General features: G+C 63.0%; 1 protein-coding gene across 2 annotated transcripts in view; it reads right to left on the bottom strand.

The window, feature by feature from the left end:
- The window catches only part of ZC3H3 (zinc finger CCCH-type containing 3), a 63,094-nt gene that overhangs the window by 21,984 nt on the left and 14,323 nt on the right, over nt 1–26,787 (bottom strand). For both annotated transcript variants that reach the window (XM_070382491.1, XM_070382492.1), the window contains exon 4: nt 15,477–15,630. In XM_070382491.1, the coding sequence (XP_070238592.1) occupies nt 15,477–15,630 (154 nt within the window). The remainder of the gene's footprint in view (nt 1–15,476; nt 15,631–26,787) is intronic.

The following is a 26,787-nucleotide window of genomic DNA, read 5'->3' on the forward strand; positions in this document are numbered from 1 at the left end:
TCTCATCTATTCAATCGGTGCTGCGATCAATGGATGCATTACAAGCTTTCCCTTTAAGAGCCTAATAAACAACAAGATAGAAAGTAAAATTCTCCATAAAATGACACTTTTAAAAATCCATTTTAGCTGAAGACATTGGTGTTTTGCGTGTTAGCTACAAAAAGCAGGTATCACTGGGCCTTAGTGGCCCCCTCCGAGTGCAGAGCTCAGCGTGCTAGGCACAGGCCCGGGGTCCAGGGTCGGCCAGCTCAGCTGCCCCGATCCTTGCTCCCCGGTGTCATCCTACAGGCTGGGCTGTCGCTCAGGCCCTGGGCCTGACACTGGCGAGGGTGGGGAGGGCCTGGCCCCGCCGCAGCCGCCCCTCCACTGCCACCCCTCCACCGCCCCTCGCTCCGGGCATCCTTCTCTCTCTCTGGCCCACCAACACCCCAGCTCCAGCCCGCTGTGCATGTGAAGTCCAGTCCGCCCATCCCTGTCCTCTCCCAACACGGGCAAGAGGGAAGGGAAGGAAGCTGGGGTAGCAGAACCTGCGCCCCGAGTCCTCTGGGAGGAACTCAGGAAGTCGAGGCCCCACCTGGCTCACTGGCTCCTAGAGAACACCCCGGGGGGCACCTCCTGGGGCTCCCTCCTCCACTGTGGGCCTGCCCGTCAGCCCCGCTGCCCACACAGCCCCCTCACCACAACCCCTCCTCTGTGCCCTGGTGTCTGTGGCTCAAACCCCATCACCAGGGGCGTGGGGGCCAACCCAGAGTGCACCCCACTACCACACCCCCAAGAGCCCGGCAGCTGCCGCCAGTTGCTGTCCTCTCGGCAGGACAGGTCTCGCCGAGGCCCCGATCAAAAGCCTGGCTGCCTGGCCTCTGGCAGCAGAGGGCTGCACGCCTTCGCAAGGCCTCGCATCACATCCTGCCTGGTGATCTCGCTTGGGGTCTTTGCCCTCACCCTCCTTGGAAGCGCTGCTGGCCGGCACTCGGCTCTCCGCACACTAGAGCCGGCCCTTCCCAGGACTCCACTCATAGCCTGTCCCTCGCTGAGCCCCGCGCAGGGTGGGAGGGCGCTGGCCCTGGACCCCACGCTGTCTCTCCAGCTCCCCCTGCCACCACGCAGGCCCGTCACCGGCCCTAGGACCTAGGGCCACTGTCCGCCTCGCTCGAGCCTCCCTGTCCCTGCAGCTGCAGCCCCTCTTCACCTCTGGATCTCACAGCAGTTGCCCGTGACCCTCTGGGGAGCCCTAGGACACTCACGCTTGCATGCATGTCATGAAGGGGCCCCAGTACCTGGACATGGCCGAGCTGAGAGACACTGGAGGGCGGCCCAAGCCAGGGACACGTGACATAGTGGAAACATCACAACACCCCCAGACGCCACAAGCCCCGGCCATCAGAGACCCTCATGTCATGGCTACCTAAAGATACTCGGGAAGAGGGGAGATGGTGGGGGCAGGCGACCCGTAGGCCCCAGCAGGAGGGCTCCTCTCAGAATCATGTGAGCACAGCACAGCTCCCGGGAGAAGCCGTGGTGGGCGTGCAGACCCCAGGGACAAGCCCCTGAGCTCAGCATAAAAGCTCCTGCGGGTCAGAGGGTGAGCAGGGAGCCAACTACAAGTGAAGCACGCCCATCGAAGCCGCCAGGCCACCAGTGGGACCAGCTAGACCACCAGGAAAAGCTGAACAAGCACCGCAGGCAATGCTGTGGCAGGTGTCCACTGGGAAAGGCCAAAACTGAGCCAGTGTTCCTATGGCTGACCTGAGGAATACAGAGGCCAAACAGGCAGGGGTGGTAAGGACACACAGCCCAGCAAGAGCACAGACTCTGGCTCTGCACTTCTAGGGGTGGGGTGGGGGTAGGCTCAGTAAACGTTTTGCTGTAAGGAGACCAAGGAATCTTGACCCCCCACCTCAGACCACAAGTAAAAGTTAACTTATAAGGGATCACAGACTTAATATAATATTAACACTGAAATAGCCAAGCTTCTAGAAGAAAATGTGGCCTTGGCAAATATTTCTCAAACAGGACACTCATAAAAGAAGACTGATGAACCAGACAGCGCTGATGGCAAGCGCCGCACTGTGAGAAGACCGCTGACACAGGAATGTAGCCGTAATATGTAAAGAGTGCTAGCAAATCAATAAAAGACCCACTAAGACAAATGTGGGTGAAAGACTGCACAGGGCACTGCACACTGCCTCGTGTGTGCAGCCTCCTCCCCAGCTACCCGCCGCCTGGCATCTGCCTGCCCACCAAGGCTCCAGCTCCACGGTGGGGGGAGGGGGCACCCCTTGTCACTCGGCAGCATGCCCCACAGGACAGAGCAGCGGAGACAAGTAGCCCCCAGACGACCACTAAGGGCACAGCAAGAGCAGCGTGGGCACACCTGGGGAGGAGCAGGACAAGCTGGCTGAGGCTGCTGTAGATCACCCCGTCTCCCCACAGTCCCAGAGGCCGGCAGCCCGGATCAAGGCGCCTGCAGAGGAGCAGGACAAGCTGGCTCAGGCTGTTGTAGATCACCCCGTCTCCCCACAGTCCCGGAGGCCGGCAGCCCGGATCAAGGCGCCTGCAGAGGAGCAGGACAAGCTGGCTCAGGCTGTTGTAGATCACCCCGTCTCCCCACAGTCCCGGAGGCCGGCAGCCCGGATCAAGGCGCCTGCAGAGGGCCTCCGGGCGCTCACAAGGCCTCTCCCCAGGGTGACTGGAGAGCAGGCCCTGTCATCTCTTCCTCCTCAAATAAAGACACCAATTCTATCAGATGAGGGCCCCACCCTAATGACCTCATTCAGCCTTAATCACCTCTCACCTCCAAAAAGCCACAATGGGATTCAGACTTCAGTCTATGAGTCTGTTTGGATAACAAATGGTAAGCAAAAGGAATTACACAAAACAGCACCTATTATACGAACCTACTTATATGAAGTTCAAGAGTTTTGAGACAGAGTTTTTCCAGACATAGGAGAGGGACCACAGGGTAGGTGGGGACGCGTGGGGGGAGCACCCTGAAGGGGGTAGGTAACGTCAGGGGGTAGGTAACGGGCACACCCTGTGGTAGGTACACAAGATAAAAATCCACAGAACTGACCACTGAAAACACAAACAAACCACACGTTTTGGCTACGGAAATTGAAGGTCTGTTCAGAAGACCAAGTTCAGGAACAAGATTTTATATAATAAAGGTGACATTTTTAAAGAATGGGAAAAAGCCTGAATGTTTAATAAATGTTCCAAAGACAACCAGATAGGCGTTAAACAAAATTAAATTTGACCTTTAATCTCACACCAAGTCTCCAAATAAATCCCAGGTAGATTACAGTTTTAACTGTAAAACTAGAAAGTGCAGCACCAGAAGAGAATAACCGAGCTCATGAATCACGGGACAAGGAGAGCGGTTCTAAGCAAATCAGTGTGTTATACCAAGTCTTAAGAGACCGACAGATCTAAGAACACAGAAAACGTAAAAGTTCCATTAAAAATCCTCACAAACAAAACAAAAGGCAAAACAGAAATTGAGGAAAAATGTGTAGTCTGCCAAAAGGGTGCCCCACCCCCAAATATTTAGATTCCTGAAAACCCATAAGAAACAGGCTAGAGGCAAATGAACAGTGCACAAAAAAAACGTTGAACTTAACAAAGAGCATGAACACAATTGACATTAAAGGAGTTCCCTGGTGGGTCTAGCGGTCTGGCTCTTTCACCACCGTGGCGGGTGTTCCTGCTGGGGGAACTGTGATCCCACAGGCCACGTGGTGTGGCAGCAAGGAAAACCCACCAAAGTCTGAATGAACACTGGATCGCAATCTCTTCTAGAGCACAGGCAAAGTTTCTGGCAGGGGCAGCTAACACCTGGAAGGACAGAAGATGCACAGCAGCGCGGCAGAAGGTGCGCCCCCGACTCTCCCTACAGCCCAGGGGCCGAGGCCCGACCTGGACGCGCCAACCTCAGCGAGGCGGACAGAAGGCCGCCGCGGAGCAGGACAGCCCTCTGCTGCGGCACAAGTGCAGACTAGGGCAGCCGTCGGGGAGACCGGCCTCGCGGCTACAGTCCAGTATCCATCACCCGAGGAGGCTGCGGTTCAGGCCGCATCCACCTCCACCGCCAGCCCCAGCCCCGGGAGGCCTCCGGAAGGCTTCCCGGGGAGGCAGAACCCTGGGCGAAGCCTTCTGCGGGAGCGGGAGGTGGCGGCAGTGCAGTCCGCGCAGGGTCTCACACGGCAGAGTCCTTGCCAGCACCTGGGGCACCTAACGGCGGATGACCGTCCAGGTGCAAAGCACTCGGCCCCCACGACCCCCACTAGGGCGAGGGGCGGGCTGTGGGGAGCCCTGGAGGGTAGGGGGCGAAGCCCACCCTTCCAGGACCCGAGCCCAGCAAGGTGGGGCGCTGCAGCCGGCAGGCCTCGCCCCAAAGCAAACCCCGCCCCAGACACGCCCACTGGGCCCCTACCAGGCAGGCGGGCGGGGCCGGGAGCAGCCACACCCCCCACCCCGCCCCACCCCCAGAGGAGCTCTGCCGAGGGACAGAGCCCCGGCCATAATTTATGCTCCCCCGCCTATGCTTTATGGCTTTCTTAATTCGGCTCCTGCTACTATTAATGTAGTTAATGCTGAGATTATATCTATTTTCTGGCGTCAGGCGGTGATTTATTCAAGCCATTTTTCCGGTGGAGGCTCCCACGCTGTTAAATCAAGCGCCTTGCCAATTAAGTGCTGACTTGGGAAGTGGACGCAATCTTAACAGACATCTAACCGCAAATTAAACCGGGGCTCCTTACTCTGGGGAGTGGGCGGGGCAGCCACAGAAACCTTGCTGACTTCGAGGAAAGTCAGAGAAAAAGAAACCGGCTCGCTCGCCGGCTGCCCTGACTCCAGGAGGCAGGCTGCCCGTCAGGCTCGCAGCAGCTGGGGTCAGGGACCCTCCTGCAGGGAGCGCGGGTGGGTGGGGGAGGGCAGCAGTCGCTGGACCTGTCCCAACACACAGAGACTCTGCACCCTCAGCCCCTCCCACCTGGAGCAAGCGCTGATGGGTGTCTGGCTCAGCAGATGCTGGGTGGAGCCCTAAATGGCAAGGGGTGGCTGAGGGGTTACCAAAGACCACCCTCTGAGGACCCGCAGGGCACATGGTGGTGGGGGCGGGCAAGCACAGGAGGGGAGAGGGAGGTTAACTGGAGCTCTGGCAGGGGGAGCACGTGCGCAGCCCACCCGAGGGTGCCTGTGCCCGCTGGGAGGTGCCTGCCCAGAGCGCCTGAGAGCCACACGTGGGACCTTGGGGACAGATAGGAGCCAGGTGGCCTGAGGCCCAGCAGGGCCTTTAGGGCATGGTCCGCAGCACGGTGAGCCCCCACACCCCACAGCCAACGCAGGGAGCCCATTTTCCTGTTCAGGGGAACCCCTAGAACAGCGCCTTCCCTCACACATCTCCAGAGGCCCTGGCCCGGCCCTGAGAGGGGAACTGTGTTTCGGGGTACGACCAAGCTGGAGGTTGATATATGCAAAGAGTTAAATGTGGTATTGATTATCTGAACACTGCTTTACTACCACCTCTAAAACCAAGATAAAAGTGGTGTTTAAAACGATGTTTGATTGTGTAAGGCACCCAGGAACCGCTGGGTGACAAGGACATTTTATTCCTTGCTGTCAGGAGCAGTATTTTCAGCTTCCCTGCTCCTCATCCCCAGGGACCCCTGGGGGCACCGACACAGACACACAAGGGCCTGGTGCAAGGTGTGGCTGGGGCCTGGGCACAGCTAGGGAAGCCCCGCGGGGCTCCACGGGGAGGGCCTCGAGGGACCCTGCCAGCGTCCTGACAGTCCCGCTGCCTGCAGAGCAAAGCTTCCCTCGGGCGGACGCAGGGGCTCCCTCTAGGTTTACTCTGAAGCACTCTGGCCTGTGCACCAGTGTCTCCGTGAGGTGTGTCGCCAAGCACGTGGGGCGGCCACACAGTGGCCAGTCACACGGGGCCCTGCAGGGCTGGCCTGGGTGACGCGTCACCTGCCTGACTCTTTTCTAATGCTGGTCTGAAGGCTGCCGGGCAGGCCCTGGACACTTGAGGCAGCTCCCGAAAAGCAGTGACACCAGCTGCACGTCCGTGATTGAGACGCAGTGCGCTGTGAATGGCCTGGGTCCACGCGGTGGGGGGTGGGTGGGCACAATCGAGACGCAGTGTGCTGTGGATGGCCTGGGTCCACGCGGTGGGGGGTGGGTGGGCACAATCGAGATGCAGTGCGCTGTGGATGGCCTGGATCCACGCGGGGTGGGGGCCAGGCGGGGGGTTCGTGTGCGGCAAGAACGAGAGTGGCCTGGGGCAGCGCTGCCCCACCAGGCTGTGCAAGGGAGGCTCGAGAGTCACTGCAGAGGGGCCAGGGACGTGGGCAGCCTCCTCGCCTCCCTGCTCCGGGCACCCGCACGCAGCCAAGGTGCCAGGGGGCAGGACAGAGGGAGGGGTGCACATGTCCGTGCATGGAGAAAAGGGACAGAAAGCGAGAAAGCCACCGACGTGAGGAGGCAGCGACAGAAAAGCAGGACAGAGAGACTGAAGAAAGAAGGCCAAAGACTAGAGGGCCCGTGAGTCACAGACAGACGAGAGACCAGCAGGGCAGGCGGGCAACCGGGGGGCTGCAGATGGCAGAGACCATCCCACAGGGGCCTGTGGCAGAGCCTGGGTGGGGGGCAGAACACGGGCCACCCCAGGGACTGCCATGCCCGACCAGCCCTCCACGGCAGCTCCTGCCAACTGGCATGGCCTCAGGGACACTGGCCCAGGGAGACGCCCTGGCCCACGGGCTCCTGGCCAGCTCGCGGTGGGCCTGGAGAGGGAAGGGCCCAGCGCCGTGTGCCAGCAGCTCCAGTCTGAGATGCAGAAAAGGGGAGTCCGGTGCGTGCCACTTCCCACACTGTCCACAGATGGAACCCAGGTGCCATCTGTCATGAAATCTAGCCACAAACACTGTGGCGACAATGCCCGTGACCCGGGCCCACACCAGGAGCCCCACAGCCAAGGACGAAGGGGGCACGGAGCTGCCTCAGGGATGACTGTCACAGAGCTGTGTGGACGCCGAGGAGGGTGGACCAGAGGCTTGGACGGAGCCCCACACAGGCGCCTGCACGCCCGTCAGTGTCTGCCCAGAGCTGGCCAAGGAGGACGGCCCAGCTTCGCCCCTGCCCAGGGGCCGCGTGGCACCGGTGGCCCCGCCGAGCACATCCTCTCCTCGGTGCTGGGCCCCGGTAGTGCTGGCCGTTGCCCCCGACCTCACACAGCCCACCCTGGAGCTGCCTATGCTGGGGAGGATGGAGACAGACAGGGCCCAGATGACCAGCTGGTCTGAAGCCAGGGCAGCCCTGGGCGGGGGCTCCACGTGCCAGCCCAACCAGGGTGGCACGCTGACAGAGCGCGGACAGAAGAGGGAAGACGGTGGCCGTCCTGGGCCCCTGAGGGTCCTGTGTCCCAGGCCTGGCCTGCCAGCCAGAGACTGGGCTCTAACAAGGCCAAGCAAGGCCCCTCTGAAGCAGGTTCTGGAGGGAGAGCGGGCACCCCAAGGTGCCCCAGCCCCTGTGCACACAGGGGCAGCTGTGGCCTGGCAAGGCTGGCCTCCCTCACCTCCCCAAAACTACCAAGGGGGCGAGGAGCCAAGGCCCCAGGCCCTCCCAAATCCGACCAAGGAGGCAGGCAGGCTTCAGGCCTCAGGGCTGCTGACAGCCGAAAGGCCTGCTAGACTCAGAGAAATGAATAAACCACCTAGGCTCGCTCTGAAGCGACTTCCAAATTAAGAGTTGCATCCTTGCTGTCAGGCCCCCGCCAGCAGTTTCCGTGGCACCTCCCGTGCAGAAACGCACCTCAGACCATCTATTAGAATGATGGAGGCAAAGGGACCCACAACTGCACTCCTTCCTTAATGAGCAGCCGAAGGGATCGGTAAGCATAATTTCAGAGGCCAGTAATATTTTATATAATCGCCAAGCGGTTTAAATTGAAAACCCCCAACTGAATCAATATTTACTGCATTGAAACGAAATGAATAGTAATAAGTCACTAAGCTCTCTGTCCTGTTTCATAAAATAAAAAATTATAAAAATGAGCACAGGCACGGGGAGGCCATCACATTAACTTTTACAGCACTCAGGGAGCCGTAACCGCCTGTTCTCATAAAATAAAATCCTAAAAAACCTGCCAGAGGAGACCTGCTTCAGCATCATGCAGGGAGGCAGGCGGGTGGGAGGCAGGAGAGGAGGGGATGGGGTCACCCCAGGGCCCGCCCTGACCCCTGCCAGTCCCACCAAGTCCCCAAGAAGGCCCAGAGAAGGCACCCCAACCCCTCCGAAGCTCAGCACCAAGAGCTCTGGTCTCGCAACCCCTCCGCGCCCCTGCCGTCACCTGCAGGCTGAACTTCCTGCTCTGATTTCTTTCCTCTCTCTTCAAATCCCACCTCACGTGCTCTCCGCGGCTCCCGCGGGCGCAGGGGAGTCTGTTCTCAGAGCACACAGCCGTCTGTGGTGAGGGCGGAGGCCAGGCTCCAGTACAAAGGCGCTGAGAGAATCAGGCAATGCCGCAGAGCGCCGCCAGGCCAGGCAAGAGCCCCTGAGGAGGGGTATGCGACCTCACGCTGAACGGGGGCCAAGGCTGGTGGAACAAGCCCCCAGCGGGCCGAGAGCCCTGGTGGACCCACCCCAGGCTCCAAGGTGGGAAAAGCTGGACACAGAGCCCTACACAAGTGGATGGGTCCCGTGACTCAGAAGCAGAAGACAAACCAGCCATTAAAAACGGACACGGGCCATGAGCACGAAAGACACAGGGGACAGGAAGAGCCTCCAGCATCTGTGCCTAAGTGTCCAACGCCCCTGGTGACCAGGAGACTGCAGGTTAAAGCACCAGAGAGCCACACACGTTGAGAGCACGCCGTGATGAGAACCCAGGAAGGCCTGCGAGAAGGAAGCACACCCCTGCCCAGACCCCTCGACACGCTCCCATCACCCGTCAGCACTGTTGAGAGACCCCCCACGGCTGAGAACCGCCAGGAGCTACTGGGCTCCCAGGAGTCAGGCCTGCAGAGAGAAAGTCCCAGGTGAGCCTGGAAGCTTCTGCTGTGTGGGTGAAGTAGGCTCAGTGAGGGGCGGTGCCACGTGGAGGGAGCCGGGGCAGCCCTGAGGGGCCTCCACAGACCAGAGCGGCAGCAAATGGACGGTTAGAACGGAGCAAACGGTAACAGCTCACAGTCTGTCAAGTGAGGACCTCGAGTGCACGCGAGGAGGACATACAGGGCGGTGGGGAGGAGGGGCGGCAGCTCCCTGCAGGACCCCCGGGGCAGGAGGCCCAGCAGGGACAGGCCGCTCACACGCCGGGCACAACCAACACCCCGAGGGACCTACAGGGCTCCTGCCGAAGGGCGAGCTGCGTCTCCTCGTGCATGGTGTTGTCTCTGGAGCCCTGGTCAAGGGCGCCCAGGCTCACGTCCCCACAGAGGAGCAGAGGGGACGGCGCAGCAGATGGAGCGGGGTGCACAGAATCGGGGTGCCCAGGCAAAGAACACACTGTGGTTCCACGCACCATTATTGCAACTCTTCTGTGCCTCTGTGTAGGTGAGAATAAAGTTATCCAAAACACCACGTGCTAGAAACCGACTAGGAAAGGAACCAAGTGAGACCAGGAGCCCATGGCCAACTGCCGCCGCCCTGCCCTGCCCACTGGCCCAGCCCCTCCCTGCCTCCTGACACACCCCTCTCCCCGGCAGCCCCTGGCTCACAGCTCCCCTGGGGTGGACGGGGAGTCAGCCACAACAGGGTACTGTCCCCAACATGCTGACATAAAGCGGCCACTCAGAGCACAAGCCACAGAGCAGGGCTGCAGCCCGACAGTGAGTCTCAGAGCTGTGCCTGGCCCCCTCCACTCAGCAGAGGCAGGCCTGGCAGAGACCTCGGTGGCAGTCACGCCCGGGGGGGCCCGGGGGGCCCAACACAGTCTGTCCGCCACTGGGCCACAGGTTCCAGACAAGCAGGGGCCTGACACAGGGCAGGCCTCCACGAGCACCTGGGGACTGAGTGGACGAGAGAAAGACACGGATTGGCTCTTCTTCCAGAGACCCAGGGGCAGCAAGGTGTCACCAGAGCCACCTGCCTGGGGACTGGACCCTGTGCCTGCTCTGCTTGGCCAGGCCTGAGCTGCAGCACTGACGATCCAGGAGAGAAAACGCTCAGCCAAGGGTCACGTGCAAACACCCGCGATCTCCGGCCCAAGTGGAAGGCCTGTCTCCAGAGGGAGCAGCCCGTGGGGGCCGCGGCAGGCCCTGAAGAGTGTGGGGGCCCCTCCTGTCCCACTCAAACGCCCTGAGGAAGTGCTCTTACCTGGTGTCTCACACACCAGGTGAGGGGGCAGAGCATGCCTCTGACATGGAACCAGGACCGCCTCGACGGCCCGCTGCCCACGGAGCCACCAGCCCCGCCCCCGCCCCCATCATTCTCCCTGCTTGAAACGGACACGTGCCTTTGTAGCAGGACCAGTTCAAAACTGCATTCCACCCTCACGGCCCCTTCAGAGCCCCTTCGGGAGCTGCTTGAGTGGCGCCCTGCCCAGGGCCCTCCTCCGCTGTCCGAAAGGCCGCTCACTGGCAGCAGGGCAGCCAGAGGCACAGCTGGGTGGAGCCAGGCTCTGCCCCAGGGCAGGCGGGCACCCACAGGACCACAGCACACGGCACCCCGTGTGTGACCCAGGGCTGCACACAGTAGTCTCCTGGGGAGGGGGCCACCTGGAGGAAAGCTGTAGCCCCCGCAGGTGCAGCAGCAGGCCGATCCCACCCCCAGCACGTCCCGCGGCCACTGCCCTCTGAGCAGACCCCCGGGGCTACATCCCTGCCCTGGGAAGAGCCCCCACCATGTGGCCCTCACCGACCCCACGGCCCCTGCCCAGAGAAGCCTTCTCTGGGCCCACGACCTCCGTCAGCCTGGATGAGTCTCAGTGCTTCCTGGCACTCGCCCCACGGTAGCGTCCGCTTCACTCTCTGTTGACTTCTGACCAGAGAACTTGCCCGGCACAGGATGGCTGCCTGTAGGTACCCTCGGTGGGGGGGTCCCTGCTGCCCAGCCCAGGGCACCCTGTGAACCCCACCTGGGCTGAGCTGGGAGGGCCTCTGCACACCCCCAGGATGGCCCCCTGGAGTCGGGGTAGGGCTTGGGGGGGGGGGCACTGCCTCCCGCCCCCTGACCTCCTCCAAGTGCCACATACCCTTCAGGGCAGGGTCGGGGGCTGTGGGGACCCTAGTCCCACTGCCCTCAGAGGACACCCCTGCTCTGACTCAAGGCTGTGTCCCCCCCAAACTCCCATGTTGAAGCCCTAGCCCCAGTGTGACACTGTTTGGAGACGGGGCGTTTGGGGGGTGATGAGGGTGAGATGGGGCTTCCCTGGCGGCTCAGACAGTAAAGCCTGAAATGCGGGAGACCTGGGTCGATCCCTGGGTCGGGAAGATCCCCTGGAGGAGGGTGCAGCGACCCACTCCAGTGTTCTTGCCTGGAGCATCTCGAGGACAGAGGAGCCTGGTGGGCTACAGCCATGGGGTCGGAGTCAGCCACGACTGAGGCGACCTAGCACACACGCACGCACGAGAGTGAGGCGAGGTCATCAGGGCAGGCCCGTGACAGGATTAGTGTCCTTGTGAGGCCTGAGCTCCTGTCTCCCTCACAGGCGAGGACACAGCAGGCAGGCGGCTGTGTGCCACAGGAGCAGGGGTGGCCCTGGCCGGCTCCCTGACCTCAGACGTCCAGCTCCAGACCGAACAGTAAACATCTGTGTGAGCCGCCCTGCATGCAGCGTTTGCTTGCAGCAGCCCGGGCCACCCAGCACCCTGGTAAGGCAGGTCGGGGGAGGCTGGGTGGGGCGAGGGGGCCGCCTGCCCCCAAGAAGGGCAGGTGAGGGGACTGTGGCTCCCCATCCTCACGACGACGAGTGTCACTTTGGAGAAGCGCGTTAGAGCCTTCAAAGTCACAGCCCAAACCTCGTCAACCCTCTGAGATTACTTAAGATTTACGGCACAGACACAAAAATAAAATAAAAGAGAGCAGCACGGCGGGCGGCAGGCCCGGTGACAGCACCATTCGTAGTCGGGCCAGCGCGGCCTGCAGACGCGGCTGCTTAAGCACAGCGGCTTCTGTTTATTCCGCGCTTTCCCATCAGATGAATTCGGAGAGAAAACAAGTGACAGGCCGTTTGGGGACATGAGTCACAGCCGAGCTTCAGTTCAGACTCATGAACTTGCTGGAAGCCAGCGAGGGCATGGCAAATCCACAAATCTTAGAATAAAAAAATTAAGCCCTCTCTCAGCGTGAGCCTCAGCTCCAGGGCGCACTCCGTGAGCCCCTCTGGAGCGAGCACCAGCCTGGGCCCGCGGGGCCTGTCGCCATGGCCCCCACAGCCAGGTGGCCCCCAAGTGGGGCGTCTGCCGGCCTAGACAGCAGCACGGAACAGCGCCGAGGGTAACTCGGGCCGGCGTTGTTCCCAGGAGGGGCAGACGCCACTGTGTCCCGCCTGCTTGGGCCTCCGCACACTCTCCTGACCAGGGCAGCCAGGGGCTTTCTATGGGATGACGGACACATGTCTAGGGAGCCTGGTGGGCGGTGTCCGGGTCGGGGGAGAGTGTGTCCAGGGGCTTCCCACCTTCCATCTGCCCCAATGGGATGAGGGCTGACCGGCAGACGGACCTGATGGGCTAACGGCCCTACTTCCAGCGGACTTTCCTCTCGGGTGTTTCTGGAGTCAGAGCCTCACCACAGCAGCACCAGAACCTCCTCCACCTCCAGAGCATACAACAGGGCTGGGCAGGGACCCCAGCCTCCTGCTGCGAATGTGGGCTACCAAGTGGGCCTCAGCCCCCAGCACGTGAGGCCAAAACTGACCGGAGGCTCAGAGTAGGCAGGTTTCCATCTAAATCAGGGGGCAAAACACAAAGCCACCTCGTGAGGCAGACATGCGCCCTGGCGCACGGGACAGCGCTAACAGTGTGGCCACGCCGGCACGTGGGTCAGGCCACAGTGACGCTCACGGGCCTCTGGGGGGCAGAAGCCAAGGATCCCGCCATCTCTGTCACTTCCCGGACACCAGAAGCCAGGCCTGGGGACACCCATCCTGCTGGCTCCCGCAGGGCAGGGGTCGGGCAGAGGGGCTGCTGCCCCCCAAGGATGAGCGGATGGGGTGAGAGCAGGCTGCAGCGTTTGGAGGCCATGTGCCCTCCTGAGACCTCAGGACGGCAGGGCCTGCCAGCCAGCCCACCACTGGTGTCCTCTCTCCCTGGGGCACCAATCAGGAGCCCAAGAAAAGCCCTTGGTCCCTGGGCTCAGCCTGGCACCTGGTGGACAGCCATGCTTTGTGGTCACTCAGCAGCCAGGAGCCCATCCTGGCCTCAGCCCAGTCGCCAGCACAACTCTTCCTTCTGCCAGGGAGAGCTGGGGAAGCTGCTGCTGCGGGACAGAGGTCAGGGTCAAGGCCAGCGGGCCCTGGGGCCTCTACACCGCCTGCCGGCCACACAGAGGCAGCCCCAACGCTGAGGGACAGAAGGAGCAGCGTGGGCAGGCATCAAGGTAGCCGCCGGCTCCGGGGACAGGCTCATCCTGCTGCCTTGACAAGCTGAGCCGGGCGTGAGCAGCTGACGTCGGGCCGGGCAGTGGCAGGCCGCAACTCTGCCGAGGAGGAGGCCCCGCCAGGGCACAGGTGACCTTGGGCACAAGAACCCACCCACTGGCAGCCACACTTCCCGGGCCTCCCGGCCACTCAGCTCCCCCACCCCCAGGCCACATTCGGGGGCCTCCCAGGCACCTGGCGAGGGTCAGACAGGCCTTCAGGGAGGCAGCCCCCGAGCAGGCTCCACACCGGCCCTCAGCTAACACGTGTCTTGGCCGCACCTCCGCACTGGGCTGCTGAGAGCTAGAGCAGCTGCAGCCACTGAGCATGGCCAGGGCTGCGGGGCCGGCAACGCAGGCACCTGGCAGGGCTCCTGGGTGGCGACCCAGCCTCCACACCAGGCCCCCAGCCTCCCCACCGGGCCTGGACCACTGTCACAGGGACACGGAGCTTGAGGCAGGCAGCGGCCGAGAGGAGCTGGCGGCCAGGCTGGGTGGGCCTGTCCCAGCAGCCTTGCTGTGCACCCAACCCAAGTGTGGACGCCACCACCTGCCCATGCAGCAGCCCCGCCGGTCCCGAGCTGAAGGGGAGGCACAGCCCAGGCCCTGCTGCTGACCGGGCCGTCCTCCGCTTGAGGGCCTGGACACTTAGCTGAAACCAAGGCGGCAGCTGCCTTGGGGGCGCACCTAGCCACCTCCCCCCTCAGGACCTCTGCCCCTTAAGCCTGGCGCTCATTTCTGATCAGTGACCTCATCACAGCCTGGCACACTCAGCACTCAGTACTGGCCCAGCTGGATCCACACCTGGGCTCCCGTGGCCCCAGGAGCCAGGAGGAGAGGCCCGTTGGCGCCTCCTGACAAAGGTCACGCAGCCCCAGCAGAGGCGGGGCCAGGCCTGGGCTGCCGAGGCAGCCGGACGCCGACTGCAGGAGGGGGAGGCAGGAGCAGGAATCAATAAATCTGAACCTCATTCATGATGATCTGGGGCTCTTATTAAGTAAATTAATTTAAGTTAATTTAGCTCGATCATGACTCCCGATCACAGTGATTTAGTGAGGGGGAAATTGCATTAGGAAAGGCCATGCTCACCAGATAGGAGAACGGAAGAAAATTAGACCCACTTAGCACTGTGAATTAATATGGAAATAGCAGGTGTAAATTTAACCTTATCGAGAGAGTGAAAATTATCTTCATAAATTTGTAGAAATAGCCCCCAAGATGCTTATAAATCTATTTAAAACAAAAATATTACAAAAAGTGCAGTAAAATTAATTTAAAATATACTTCCAGCTATCGCCTCCAGAAAAGTCAGCAGCAGGGCCAAGTTTCGTGTGGCCTAGCGGGAGGGAGGAGGGTGGTGGGCACTGCTGACCGCCTGGGCAGGCTGACCTCTTGGCACACCTACCCCGGGCCAGGAGGTCCTCAGCTCCTCTCCCACGGCCACTCAGCTTGCACACGCCCTCAGCCAGAGGCCGCCCGGAGCCAGGCCATAGCCCTCGAGAGCAGGAGGCCCCTGGGGCTGGCAGGTGGAGCGGGCTGCAGCCTCGCCTCCCGCCCCTGACGATCGCCATAGGACAGAGAGCTGGCCCAGCCTCTCTCACTAGAAGCTTCTCCCTGAGGGACACCCAGTGTGGTGTGGCCTCAACGGTCCAGGCCATAGCTGCTCCCAGAGCAGCTCCAGCAGCTTGCTGATAACAGGACAGGAAGCGTGAGTCTGCACAAGTGTGTGGCACACACGGGTTGGCTACATGACTTGTGCAGAAATTGCTGGGTAAAAAAATTAGCGCATTCCCCTGTCAACAACTACAGACCAAGCACTTGCGGCGGTGCGCTCAGGCCCTGAGGCCCTCTGGCCTGCCCCGCCCTCTGGAGCCCACCAGGCGCAGGCCTCTTACCTGGACAGGGAGAGCCGCCGCGCCCGCCAGGAGGGCAGGGCTGGGGGGCCGGGGGTGGTGCTAAGAGGCGAGGTCGGAGTCTTCTTGATGATGCGGTAGCGCGTCCTGATCACTTTGCTGGTGGGAGGGGGCCGCTGGCCATGCAGGCTGGAGGCTGCAGGGAGACCCAGACACAGGGGTCAGGGGAGGCGGGGGAGCTGCCCACTGCTCCATCAGCCCTGCCCACATCCGCCCCGCTCTGGGGAGCCCAGCAGCTCCTGCAGCCAGAGCCGGCGGCAGGGCAGGCCCAACTCCCGTGGGCACTGAGGAGGGGCCGCAGGTGGGCCGCGGAGGCTGGGGTACAAGGCATTCACCTCCCTCTCTGGCCACCCTCACCCGCCCCCTGCATCCATGCAGATTTATGTCCTTAATCACTTCCGTTTCTATAACATTCTGCAGAGTGATATACACCATAGCTTTCCTCCTTGCTGAAGGTTTCATGCAATTAACAGGGATCTGTTTTGCCCCAGTTCCCTCAACTTGATAGCCAGCAATTTCTCCATGGCTTCAAGGAACGCATCTAATTGCCCGCCTTTCGTTAACGCATAGCTCTAACTGCCCAGATAATTAAAGCTAACACAGCGCTCCCGCCCCTCGTGGCCCAGCTAGCACCCAGGCCCTCAGGCCAGGCTGCTCAGGCCCAGGCTCCCAAGGGCGCCTCTCCTGGGGCCCACTTCCACATGCCTGCCCGCAGCCCAGGGCTCTGCCGAGAAGGGGGCCACAACCACCACCCCTGCAGCGGGCAGCTTCTGGGCAGCACAGCCAGGGGGGATGGACACACAGGGGTGGCCAGGAAAATGCACTGGTCTCACCACCAGAAATCCGGCACAAGGAAGGGCAAGGATCAGCTACCCTTCAGCTGAAGGCTGCCTGGGCCCGGCATGGCCCAGGAGAGGGGGCGGCCCCACAGGGCCCCACGTGCCTTGCTGCTTTACGCCAGTCCCGGCGGTGCCCAGCCACCCCACTGTCCAGCGGCACAAACCAGTGCGTCCTGACCCGAACCTGCTCCCCTGGGCCAAGGACACATCTTCCCAGCACCTGCAAACCCCACAGGAAGCAGTTACTGCTCTGAAAATGGTGACGGTAACACTACCTAAAAACCATCTCTCAGAACTGGGAACACAACAGCCCACCAAGCCACAGCCAGGCCCTCCCCTGTCAGCAATCAGCACCTCGGCCTGGACCTCCTCTCCAGGCCCACCCGGCCCGGCAGGTGGTGGGGTGAGGGCTTGCCCGGGGGCAGTCAGGACCAGCCCACCCAGCGAAGTGACCGCACCTGCATGGCCACTGTGCCTCCCTGTCCAGATGCTGGAAGGGCCCCGCCTTCCCACGTGAGACGGCCAGGACGCGGCTCGGACGGATTCCAGGCCCTCCTAGCAGCCTCCACAACAGAGGAAAGTGCAGGTTCCAAGCACCCAGCCGGGTCAGGTTAGGTGTGGGCCCCAAGGCCCAGGGAATACTGAGAGCGGGGACGCCTCTGCTCCCCGGACTGATGGCAGGGACCCACAACCACTGCCCACCAAGGGGGTCCACAGAAGTCGGGGCAAGGCTGGGCCAGCACCCCACCCCACCTGTCTCCATCTGTCTGTCTCCTCGCAAGGGCGGAAGCTCAGGAGGGGTCACAAGAGAACGAGGGGAGCTCAGCAAAAGTACAGGCTCACCTGGGGGCCCGGTCCTGGAAAGTGACTGAGCGGGCGGGTCTGCAGCCTCGGGCAGCCCCACACCACACACAGCCCAGCATAACCTGGGCATCAATAAATAAATGTTTGTTGAATTGAATTTTCAAGGTCTTACAAGCAAGGAGAGACCAACGAAAATCAATAATAGCTTGTTCCAACTATGAGCTCAGGAACATGAGAATTCCTCTAAGTTATCACCAAGCCCCACGCTGACCTCATGGCCTCCAAACCCACCCCAGCTCCCTGCTTACAGAGACTCTGCACCTGGACAGACCCCTGCCTGTTCCCTCCAGCGGGGCCGCCCACTCTCTGCCCCATTCTGACCCCCACAGCAGCCACCACCCACCAGCCGGGGCTGTGACACACACCGCAGAACCCAGGGGTGCCCTGCTCTGTGGCCCGGGGCATGGCTGTGTGGGGTGGGAAGGGGCACTGGGCAGTGAGCAGGCCCCCGCCCCAGCCTGGCTGCTTCCATCCCACGCCCCGCCCCCTCACCCAGATGCACGCCCCCTTCTCCCATCCCCTCCCTGCTCCACCAGGCGCCACCTCCTTCAGGAAGCCCCCAGTCCCCAAAGCCCAAGGGACTGGACTCCACATTCTGCAAAGTGCCTCTTGAGACACAGCCTCTGGGCCTGGCCCTAACTCCCCCCTACAAAGAGCACTGATATTCACATCTCTTCACAATGCAGCCCTACTGTGAGAGCAACTTCATCACCAATTTACTGCATTTTCCTTATTGGTGCCCCGTTACCACTTCCAAAAATACACAAACTAATAAAGTAGACCCTCCCTCTTAGACTCATTGTCACTCTCCAGACATCTCCCCTGTCACACCTCCGCCCTCCAGATCTAAGAGGCAGGGGGAGAGTGAGCACAGAGCACGGCCTGGCCCTGCAGACCCTTCCGCTCTCCCATGGGCAGCACAGGACCCCCACAGTGTGCTGCGGCCCCCTGCCTGGCCTTGAAGATCCCCCTGCTCTTCCATAGGCAGCATGCCCAGCCCCCACAGTGTGCTGTGGCCCCTGGCCTGGCCCTGCAGATCCTCCCGCTCTCCCATGGGCAGCATGGGACCCCCACAGTGTGCTGCGGCCCCTGCCTGGCCCTGCAGATCCTCCCACTCTCTCACGGGCAGCATGGGCCTAGGGGTGGACGCGCCCCAGAGAGGACCGTCCAGGGCGCCCCTGTCCAGGGCACGAGCTCAGCAAGGTGGACAGACAGGTGGCGTGCCACCCTCGTCCTAGGGGTGGTAGGACTGGGGGCTCCTAAGACCGCACATGGCACACGGGGGCCAGAAGCTGGGGTGGGAGGCCCGGTAGCCCTGAAGCCTGTGTGCAGGCGGAGCGGCGGGTGTGGTCTCCAGGAGGCAGCACGCTCCTCACGCGGGCAGGGCCGCCTGAGCCCAGCCCAGCACAGCCCTGCCAAGCAGCAGGCTCTCCCCTTCCTCCTGGCTGGCTGAGGTCTGTGTAGATAATCATGTTATTTAGATACGATGTTGGTTTAATTCCTTTCATTACAGACTCCCAGGGCTGTAATTTTTTTCTCCGCATGATGTATTCCCCGTGGCACATTTCACTCAAATCAAACCCTTCGCGCCTTTATTGCCAACGACGCCCGGGCGCCGCGTTATCAGGCCCACACACACAGCCCTCTCCGCCCCGCTGTGCAGAGGTCACTTCTAATGACTAATCGATCTCATTAGCTTCCCTAATTAAAAACTTTACTACCGCAGTGGAAGACAAACTACAAAAAAACTGCTGGCATCATATCTGAATGGGTATGAGCCCATCCATCAGCTGGGCTCTGGCCCTGCGCACCCAGCTCGCGGCTGGGGTGGCGGGGGGTTGCTGCCAGGGAGGCCAGCCGCGGGGCCCGGCCGTCTGGGAGCGTGGGAGCACCAGCCCTCACGGTGGCCGTCCGGCAGCACCGTCTGCAGCAGCCCGGCCTCTGGCTGACCCCAGCCCCCACCCCACCTCAACGAGCACCACAGACAGCAGAGCCACTGGACGGAGGGCAGGCCCTCGCTCTGTCGCTGCGGACTAGGGTTGAGAGGGAGTTCAGGTTTTTATGGAACTTCAAAGGGCGAGAACTAGGAGGAAACGAGCTGATTTCACGACTGTTTAACGACTGAAGAGGAGCTGGAACCGGAGCTCCTCTGAGTAGAGGCTGCCTGGGGCTGCTGACGGGAGCAGGAGGCGACGGGAGGAGCCCCCGACAGCCCACTGGCCAGTCAGCTCCGGACATCCCGACGAGGCAGGGTGGGCGCCGTCAGGAAAGGCGGGGCGGGGGCGGCAAGGCTGATCTGGGACCTTGAGGAGCGTGGACTAGAGGCCTGTCCCCAGACTCGCCCTGACTGGGCCGTGGACCCTGCGGCCCATCGTGCACAAGCTTCCAGGTCCACACGGGCACTGGGGCCTCTGGAGTGGGCAGACTGAGCAACAGGCCGAGGAGGAGACCCGAGACAGCAGACAATCACGCTGGGCTTCCCATGCGCTCCAAGGGTACCACCCCGCCCCTGAGGCCAGCAGAGCGAGGGGACAGCTCAGCGCCACCGGGGAAGGCCGAGCCTGGGAGCACGGCTGCCTCCAGCCCTCCCGCCCGGCGGGGTGCAGAACAGGACAGCTGGGCCACAGCCACCGCCTGGCGGCCAGCCGGGGGATTCGCCAGAACCAGACGCACGAGGAGCCTGGGCAGGGCACAGCCTGAGGACCGAGAACTCCATCCGCCTGTCAGGCACCCCAGAAACCAAGCTCTGCTCCTGAAGGGGGCCCCAGGCCCCACCAGCGAACAGAGTGGGTGGGGTCAGTCGAGCGCCTGGCCTCCCAGGGTCTTGCAGCGTGGCCGCTGGGAAGCGAGCGGGCGGGCTGTGGGGTGAGCCTCCTGCCAGCCTGGGTGTCCCGTGCCAAGTCCTGTGACTCAAAGCCCCCCACCGTCACCGAACCTGCTCTTCCTCAGCAGCTGCCCCGACACTTCCTCACACCCCCAACTCCGCGTTAAGACAGACGAGAGGCCACGTCACAGCTCAGGCTTTCAGGAGCCCCGGGAGCTGTCCTCCACTACCAGTAATGTGGGTCCCACTGGCTGGTCGCCTCACCAGCAGCCTGCACTGCACCCCGCTCCCCAAGGCTGCTCGAGGCCCCCACATCGGGGGATGTCTCCACCTGACTGGGGCCGCGGGCAGCAACAACCGAAGCAGCTTCCGAGCACCCAAACCCACTCCTCCTGGGTTCTGAGATCTGAAAGAAAGAGTTTTCAAGCCCACAGTTCCCAAGAGGGATCCCCCATGATGCCTCTTCCTAGGGTGCCCCCCAGACCACCCCCAGCCTCCACGAGAATAGGCCCCTCCAGCTAACTACCTGCTTAGGAATCACAAGGCAGGGAGCTCAGGGATTGCGCCCACAATGACACCGCTGGCCAGGGGGCTCTAGACAGAGGGGATGGCATGGCCATGGCCCCTGGGACAGTGGGAAGCAGGGAGGGCTGCAGGCAGGCAGAGAGTTGGGCCCGCCCTGTGCTGCCTCAAGGCTGGTGGAAGGCTCACACCTAGTCAGCAGAAAAGAGGCCGCCAGACTGCCAACGACGGGCCTGTCGTCTCTGTACACCACCTTGTCTGAACATCAGCCTGTCTGAGCTGTTCTGTTGGTGACGCCTATGGTCCTGGAGACGGTGAAACCACAACAGCATCAGGAGGACTGAGGAGGGGCGCACAGTCCCCAAGGGCCACCAGGAGAAGCTCCACCGCCTGCAGAAAGCAGGGGGACGGCTGCGTGCCCAGAAGTGCTCCCAGAGGGGTGCTCCCAGCAGATGCCCGGGGCAGGGCAGCTCCCACACTGGCCCCACGCACCCTGCGGAAGGGCTGGGACCTAAAGCAGAGCTGGCGAGATGCTGCCTGCAGAGGCGGATGGAAGCAGGCGTCATGGCAGGAGGCTGGGCCCCTCACCCCGCCCAGACAGCAGTTCTCAGGGGAAGACCCAGGGAAGGCTGGCCCTGGCCAGCTCAGGGGGTGCCTTGTCAAGAGAAGTGCGGACCCTCTTCCCTCCACCCCCTCCACAGAGGATCCACAGTGCCCACCGTGCAGCAGAGCCGCCAGGTACGTCAGCCCTAAGGACGAGGGAAGGAAAGGGAAGGAAAATAACCGGCCCATTGCCCCGCAGGAAGGGACCCAGGCTGGGCCCGTCTGGCACCAGGCCCAGGGGCCTCTGCGTAGGAGTCTCTCAGGATGGACAAAAGAGGAGCTCAACTCTCTGACATCAGCCTAGAAGACACACGGCTCCAACCCATAAAGACAGCCAGAAACACACTGCAACCTGCCCCTGCACCACACCTCCCCGGCACCCCAGATCTCCACCTCGCCCTGCAGGCTCCCTGCGCCCCCAGACCTGTGTCTCACTCCTCCCCGGGAGAGCGCTCACGTGGCGCCACCCTGGGCCCACTGCACTCAGTGCCCTGCAGCCAGCGGCCGCAGCCGGTCCCAGCCCAGAACCTGCAGGTGCAGGGTGTGTGTGGTGACCGGGCCTGGCCCTCCTGCACCCACCACAGGACAGGAAAGGCCTCAGGACAAACCGCGACGGCGAGGGCCTTCTCCTGGAGGAGGCAGACGCCCCGCCCCCGCGCTCGCTCAGTGGGAGCTGCCAGGGACCGCAGCCCCCAGCGCTCTAACAAGCTTCAAACGAGGGATGACGGGGATCGCAAAGTATGAATTTTTATGAGTCTAATAAATCACTCCACTTTTCCTGTGCCTGATGGCTGCCGGCACTTCAAACGGACAAGCCCTGCCACAGTCAGCGGCTTGGCCGCGTCCCCACAGGCGGCCACACTGGGGCGGGGCGGGAGGTGGGGACGGGGCCGCCGAGGCCCCTCCTGGCTCCCATGGCACCCAGCTCTGCCCCCAGGGCCAGCCCTCCTGCAGGCCCCAGGAACGGCTCGGGCAGCCTGCGGAGAGGCTTTGCCAGACTCTGACATGCAGAGGACCCACCCCTGCCTTCCAGACCAGAGTCCGCACAGGGGACCCTGGGGAGAGGGGTGGATGCGTGGACACGTGGTCGCTCACACACGCGTTTGCTCACACGCAGGCACAGGGGGCCCTGGGGAGAGGGGTGGACGCGTGGACACGTGCTCGCTCACACACGTGCTCACTCACACGCAGGCCGCGGGCACACGTCAGCAAGGGGGAGGGACGCCTGCCTGTGAGAGGGGAGAGGCGGGCCTGGGTCTTGCCCTGAGAGGCTTCCTGTCTTCTGCTCCAGGGACCAGCCTTGGCGAACAGCTACCATCACCAAGTCACAGCGACAGCCTGACTGGGCCGCACGTCACCTGGCGGCTGTCGGCACCAGAGGAGCGTGGGCAGCGGGGAGGTGACAGACAGCCCTGTCGCCGCCCGGCCCTGCGCGCCGCCGTCTCACGTTACCTGGTGTTTAATGACGACACCGTCAGCCAGAGACGCACAGCACCAGGACTGTCAGGGCCCTATTAGAGGGAAGATTGAGACCCTACTCTTCTCAAACTCACTCAAGCAACACAAGCCGCCAGTTCCTGTAATTATCGTGCACGAGCCATCGATCGCACGACGACACCGCCCCGTCTGTGTGAAATGGGGGTAGTCTGCTCCCTGACAGTCGCTGTACATTACAGGTGGTGGGTCTCCCACCCCTTTAGGTGTCACTCTAAAGGATGGAGGAGGGGAAGGGAGCACCTCCTAGCCCCCGCCCCACCTGCAGGCCCTGGGCACAGGGGACAGGGAGCCCGAGCACATCCCAGGGAGGCGTGCCCCAGAAGGCGGAAGAGACAGCATGGCGTGTGGCTGGGGATCCGGGGCAGGGGCAAACTCAGGGAGCAGGGCCCACAGGTGCAAGAGACGGCCACACCCCAAAGCCGGGAGCCCCAAGCAAAGGCAGGGAAGGCGGGATCCAGGCCAGGCAGACAGCCCACCCTCCCTCCACTCCCCCAGAGACAGGGCCAGGCCCGAGCGGGCGGAGGGCAGGGTTCAGACATGGCTGGGCTCCCCCCAGTGGAGACCAGGCGGCCCCCGCCCGGGCTGAACCAGGCTGTGCTGGGCTGACACGCCTGCGTGCGGAGGTCCAAGGCCTGACTGCCCAGGGGACCAGGGGCTGGCCAACACCTGGCCCCACACTGGGTCTGTGAGCACATGGTCTCCATCCTCACAGGACGGTGGTCCTTTCTCACGCCTGTGTCCGTCCATTTGGGAGCTTGGCCCAGGCAAGCCAGGAGGACAGGGAGATGGCCTGGGGGGGAATCCGCCCCCTACCAGGCTGAGACCCCAGAAGGCCAGAGCCCTAGGGAGCAACAGGGGCTCCCAGGTCCACCAAAGGAGTGGAGGGGCCTTGTCCACACCCCACTGACAGCACCAGGGCCCCCAACAAGCCAGGTCAGCTGAGGGGACAAAGCCGATCCTGGGAGGTGACGGCCCACCCTACCTTGGCAGTTTCTGCTGAGGTTTCTGGTGGCAGGAAAGTGCCCACCAGTCCCAGGTGGACAGAGGCCCACATTCCAAGCGTGAGCGATGGGGGAAGCAGTGCAGAACACGCCTGCCCTCCCCACGGGGCTGGCCCAGACACTAACCGCAGCGCCACGGGACAGGCGCCAATCAATGTGTCCGCCTCCACCCTCCTCACCCTCAAGACCCCATCCTCACCCACGGCGGGGGTGCCCAGCAGACACGGGGTGTGCCCCTAGATATGTGACACACACTGGGCTTCAGTCGTCCCCAGGAACCCCAGTCCCACTACATGACCCAGAGCCGGTGGCCCGCGCAAGGACAGTGCTCCTCCTGGCCACAGCCTGGCCCCTCGGGCGCCCAGCCCAGCTTCCTCAGAGTTGGGGCCAGAGACAGACACTTCTGAGAGAGCCTGGAAATAACCTCGCTATAAAAAGCAGTGACCACGGAGAGAAAACCACATGTGCCCTCACAAGTGCCAGGCTACCCGGATTCTCCTGGCCACTCACCTGTCCTATGCGGTGGCCAGAGGGGCAGAGCTGCAGCCCAGGGGCAGCGAGCAGGCCTGAGGGCACCTGGGTGCAGAGCAGATCTGGCCTCACTCAGCCCTGGAGCCAGCCTGCCCGGCCGAGAGGCTGGAGGCGGGTCGCCGTGGCGGAGGCGGGAAGGCAGCAGAGCCGCTGGGGCTCACGGGCCAGAGGAGGCCCGCCGCCATGTGCCGCCCTGCCAACCGTGGAGGCAGTGGGAGGGTACCACAGGCTGGCCAAGAAGGGGACCAGAGGCCCCCCACCCTCAGCTCTCAGCCCTCAGGGAGGAGCCTGGGCCTGGGCCCCTGCAGGGTCCTCCGGCCCAGCAGCCCTGCTCAGGGACAGCTCCCAGGCTCCACCCGCAGAAAGCAGGCTGCTGGGGCCAGGGTAAGGCTGGGGGCGGCTGTAGCTCCACACACCTCTGAAGACAGGGCCTTGGGCCTCTGTGGCTGGCAAGGGGAGAGGAGGGGTGAGAGGGGGCCAGCCAGGCAGAGGCCTTCCAATCTCAGAGTGGTGGGCACCCCAGGCCAGTCTGCCTGAGGCTGATGGACTCTCCAGAATAGGGCGCCACCTGACGTGAGGCTCAGCCCTGCTGTCTGGAGCCCAGAGAAACTCGGCAGATGAAGAGAGGAGGCAAAGGTGCCGGGAGGGAGGGAAGGCTGCCCCTCACTGCTGACGCCCAGGTCACAGCGCCCGCCAGCATCACACTCTGCAGGGGCACTCGGGGTGCCCGAGTTCAGGAGGGCAGGTCCTGAGGGCGAGCCTGCCCCCACTCCAACATTCCAGACTCCACACGGGTGCAGATGAGCAGAGACGGGAACACGTGGTGCTGGTGACTCGCTGCACAGCGTGGCTTCAGCAAGGCTCACCCCAGACATGCTGGGAGCCGTGGGCCCCGCCTGCTCCTCCCCACCCTCCCGCCGTCCTCCCCAGACTCCATGGCAGTGCCGGGGCCGGGAGTTTGGGTCTGCTTGCAGGGCCAGGGTCTGCCTTCCGTCTCCTGCACACGGTGAGGTACGCTGTCTCTCCCTCGACACCGCAGGCCCTACTGCCCACCCCACAGACCTCCGCCGCCAGCAACGATCAGGACCAGGCAGCTGAGCCGCTGCTGGTGTGCAGGGAGCAAGCGGCTCTGAAGGCACCCGCACCGCGGGATGGCCGGACAGACGGGCTCAGCCGCACCGCCCCGAGCACGCACTGCCTCACAGGACACCCCCTGCTGGGTGGCGAGGCCATTTGCTGCCAGCCACCAAGGCCTACCCTTGCCCAGCACTTGGAGCAGTGGCCACTGTCACACCCAGCGCCATGGAGAGTATGCTCCGTACAGGCCGCCGCCGATGCGCAAAGGCAGTCAGGAGGACAGCGGCCAGAGCCCGGGGGTCTGCACAGCCTGGGGCACACCGTGAGGAGAAAACAGCTCCGAACTGGCTCAGAAAGTGCCGCGCTCCGGGGGAGGACAGCAAGCAACCCGCAAGTGCGGGGGGCTGCGCCCTGCCCCAGGCCCACGGCACCCAGAGGCCCTGTCTGGACCTCCAGAGGCCCTGCTGGACGTGCGGCTCTCCAGGGAAGAGCGGTTGGGGCCAGGCTGATGGCCCAGGTCCTGGGCCCCCAGACTCTCAGACTCTCCTCAGCCAGGCGGGCAGGAGCACCAGGAGGAGCACCATGCCCCCAGGCCCCCGTCACCCAAAACCAACGCAGGGGAAGGGAGTGAGCATACCACAAACCAGAGCCGGCCCAGCCCCACCCCGTGGACGCCCGGGAGCACGCTGGCTCCCTCAGCGCACCTGGGGGGGCCCCCGTACAGCTGCAGCAGGTGAGGACAGGCCCCCAGAGACTCTGGCCCAGAACCCCCGGGGCCTGTCCGAGCACAGTACCTGAGGGTCAGCTGCCGGGGGGCACAGGAGGTGGGAGGACAGCGGCTCACTCCCACGCATGCAACCCCACAGGAGGGACCTGCCACCGCCCAGAGCTGGACCCTGTCCTGACACCGCCAGGACCGCCAGTGGCGGGACTGCAGACTCCTGAGGACTGCTGGGCGCGAGATGCCAGGGGCCAGGCCTGGGAGAAGACACGGAGGCAGAGCAACAAGCACCTGCGCGTCTCACGGTCAGAACTGATGGGGTTGCAGTCGTTGTGCGCAATTACAGACTTTCTTTGCAAATCCCGTCAATTCTATGCGTTAGGACCAAACCTATGAACCGGAAGGACTCCCGGGAACACTGAGGGGCCCGGGCCACACAGGTGATGCTCAAGTGGCACCGGAGGGCCCCGAGGACACTGGCGCCCACCCAGGGTCACGTGGTCTGCGCAGACGCTCCGAAAGCGGAAAAGGCACAGTCCCCCTGCAGAGGAATACCGGGCCCCGCCTTCCCAGGACAGCTGAGGCCTCAGCCCGTGTCCCTCCAGCGGGAGAGTAACCCGTGGGACGCCAGAGCGTGGGAAGCAGAGGGTCTCAGCTCAGACCCGGGGGAGGCCTGCGCTTGGGGCCTGTCCTGAGCGGGCTCCATTTGTGCTGATACGGCCCCACGAGGGCACAGGGCTGGGGTGGGTAGCAGCAGCACAGTCCTGGGGGCTCCAAGCAAGCACACCAGCGCCCACCGCCCGCCAGCTCTGGG

This window comes from Bos mutus, chromosome 14, assembly GCF_027580195.1.
Source record: "Bos mutus isolate GX-2022 chromosome 14, NWIPB_WYAK_1.1, whole genome shotgun sequence".
In the NCBI taxonomy this organism is placed as follows: Eukaryota; Metazoa; Chordata; class Mammalia; order Artiodactyla; family Bovidae; genus Bos; species Bos mutus.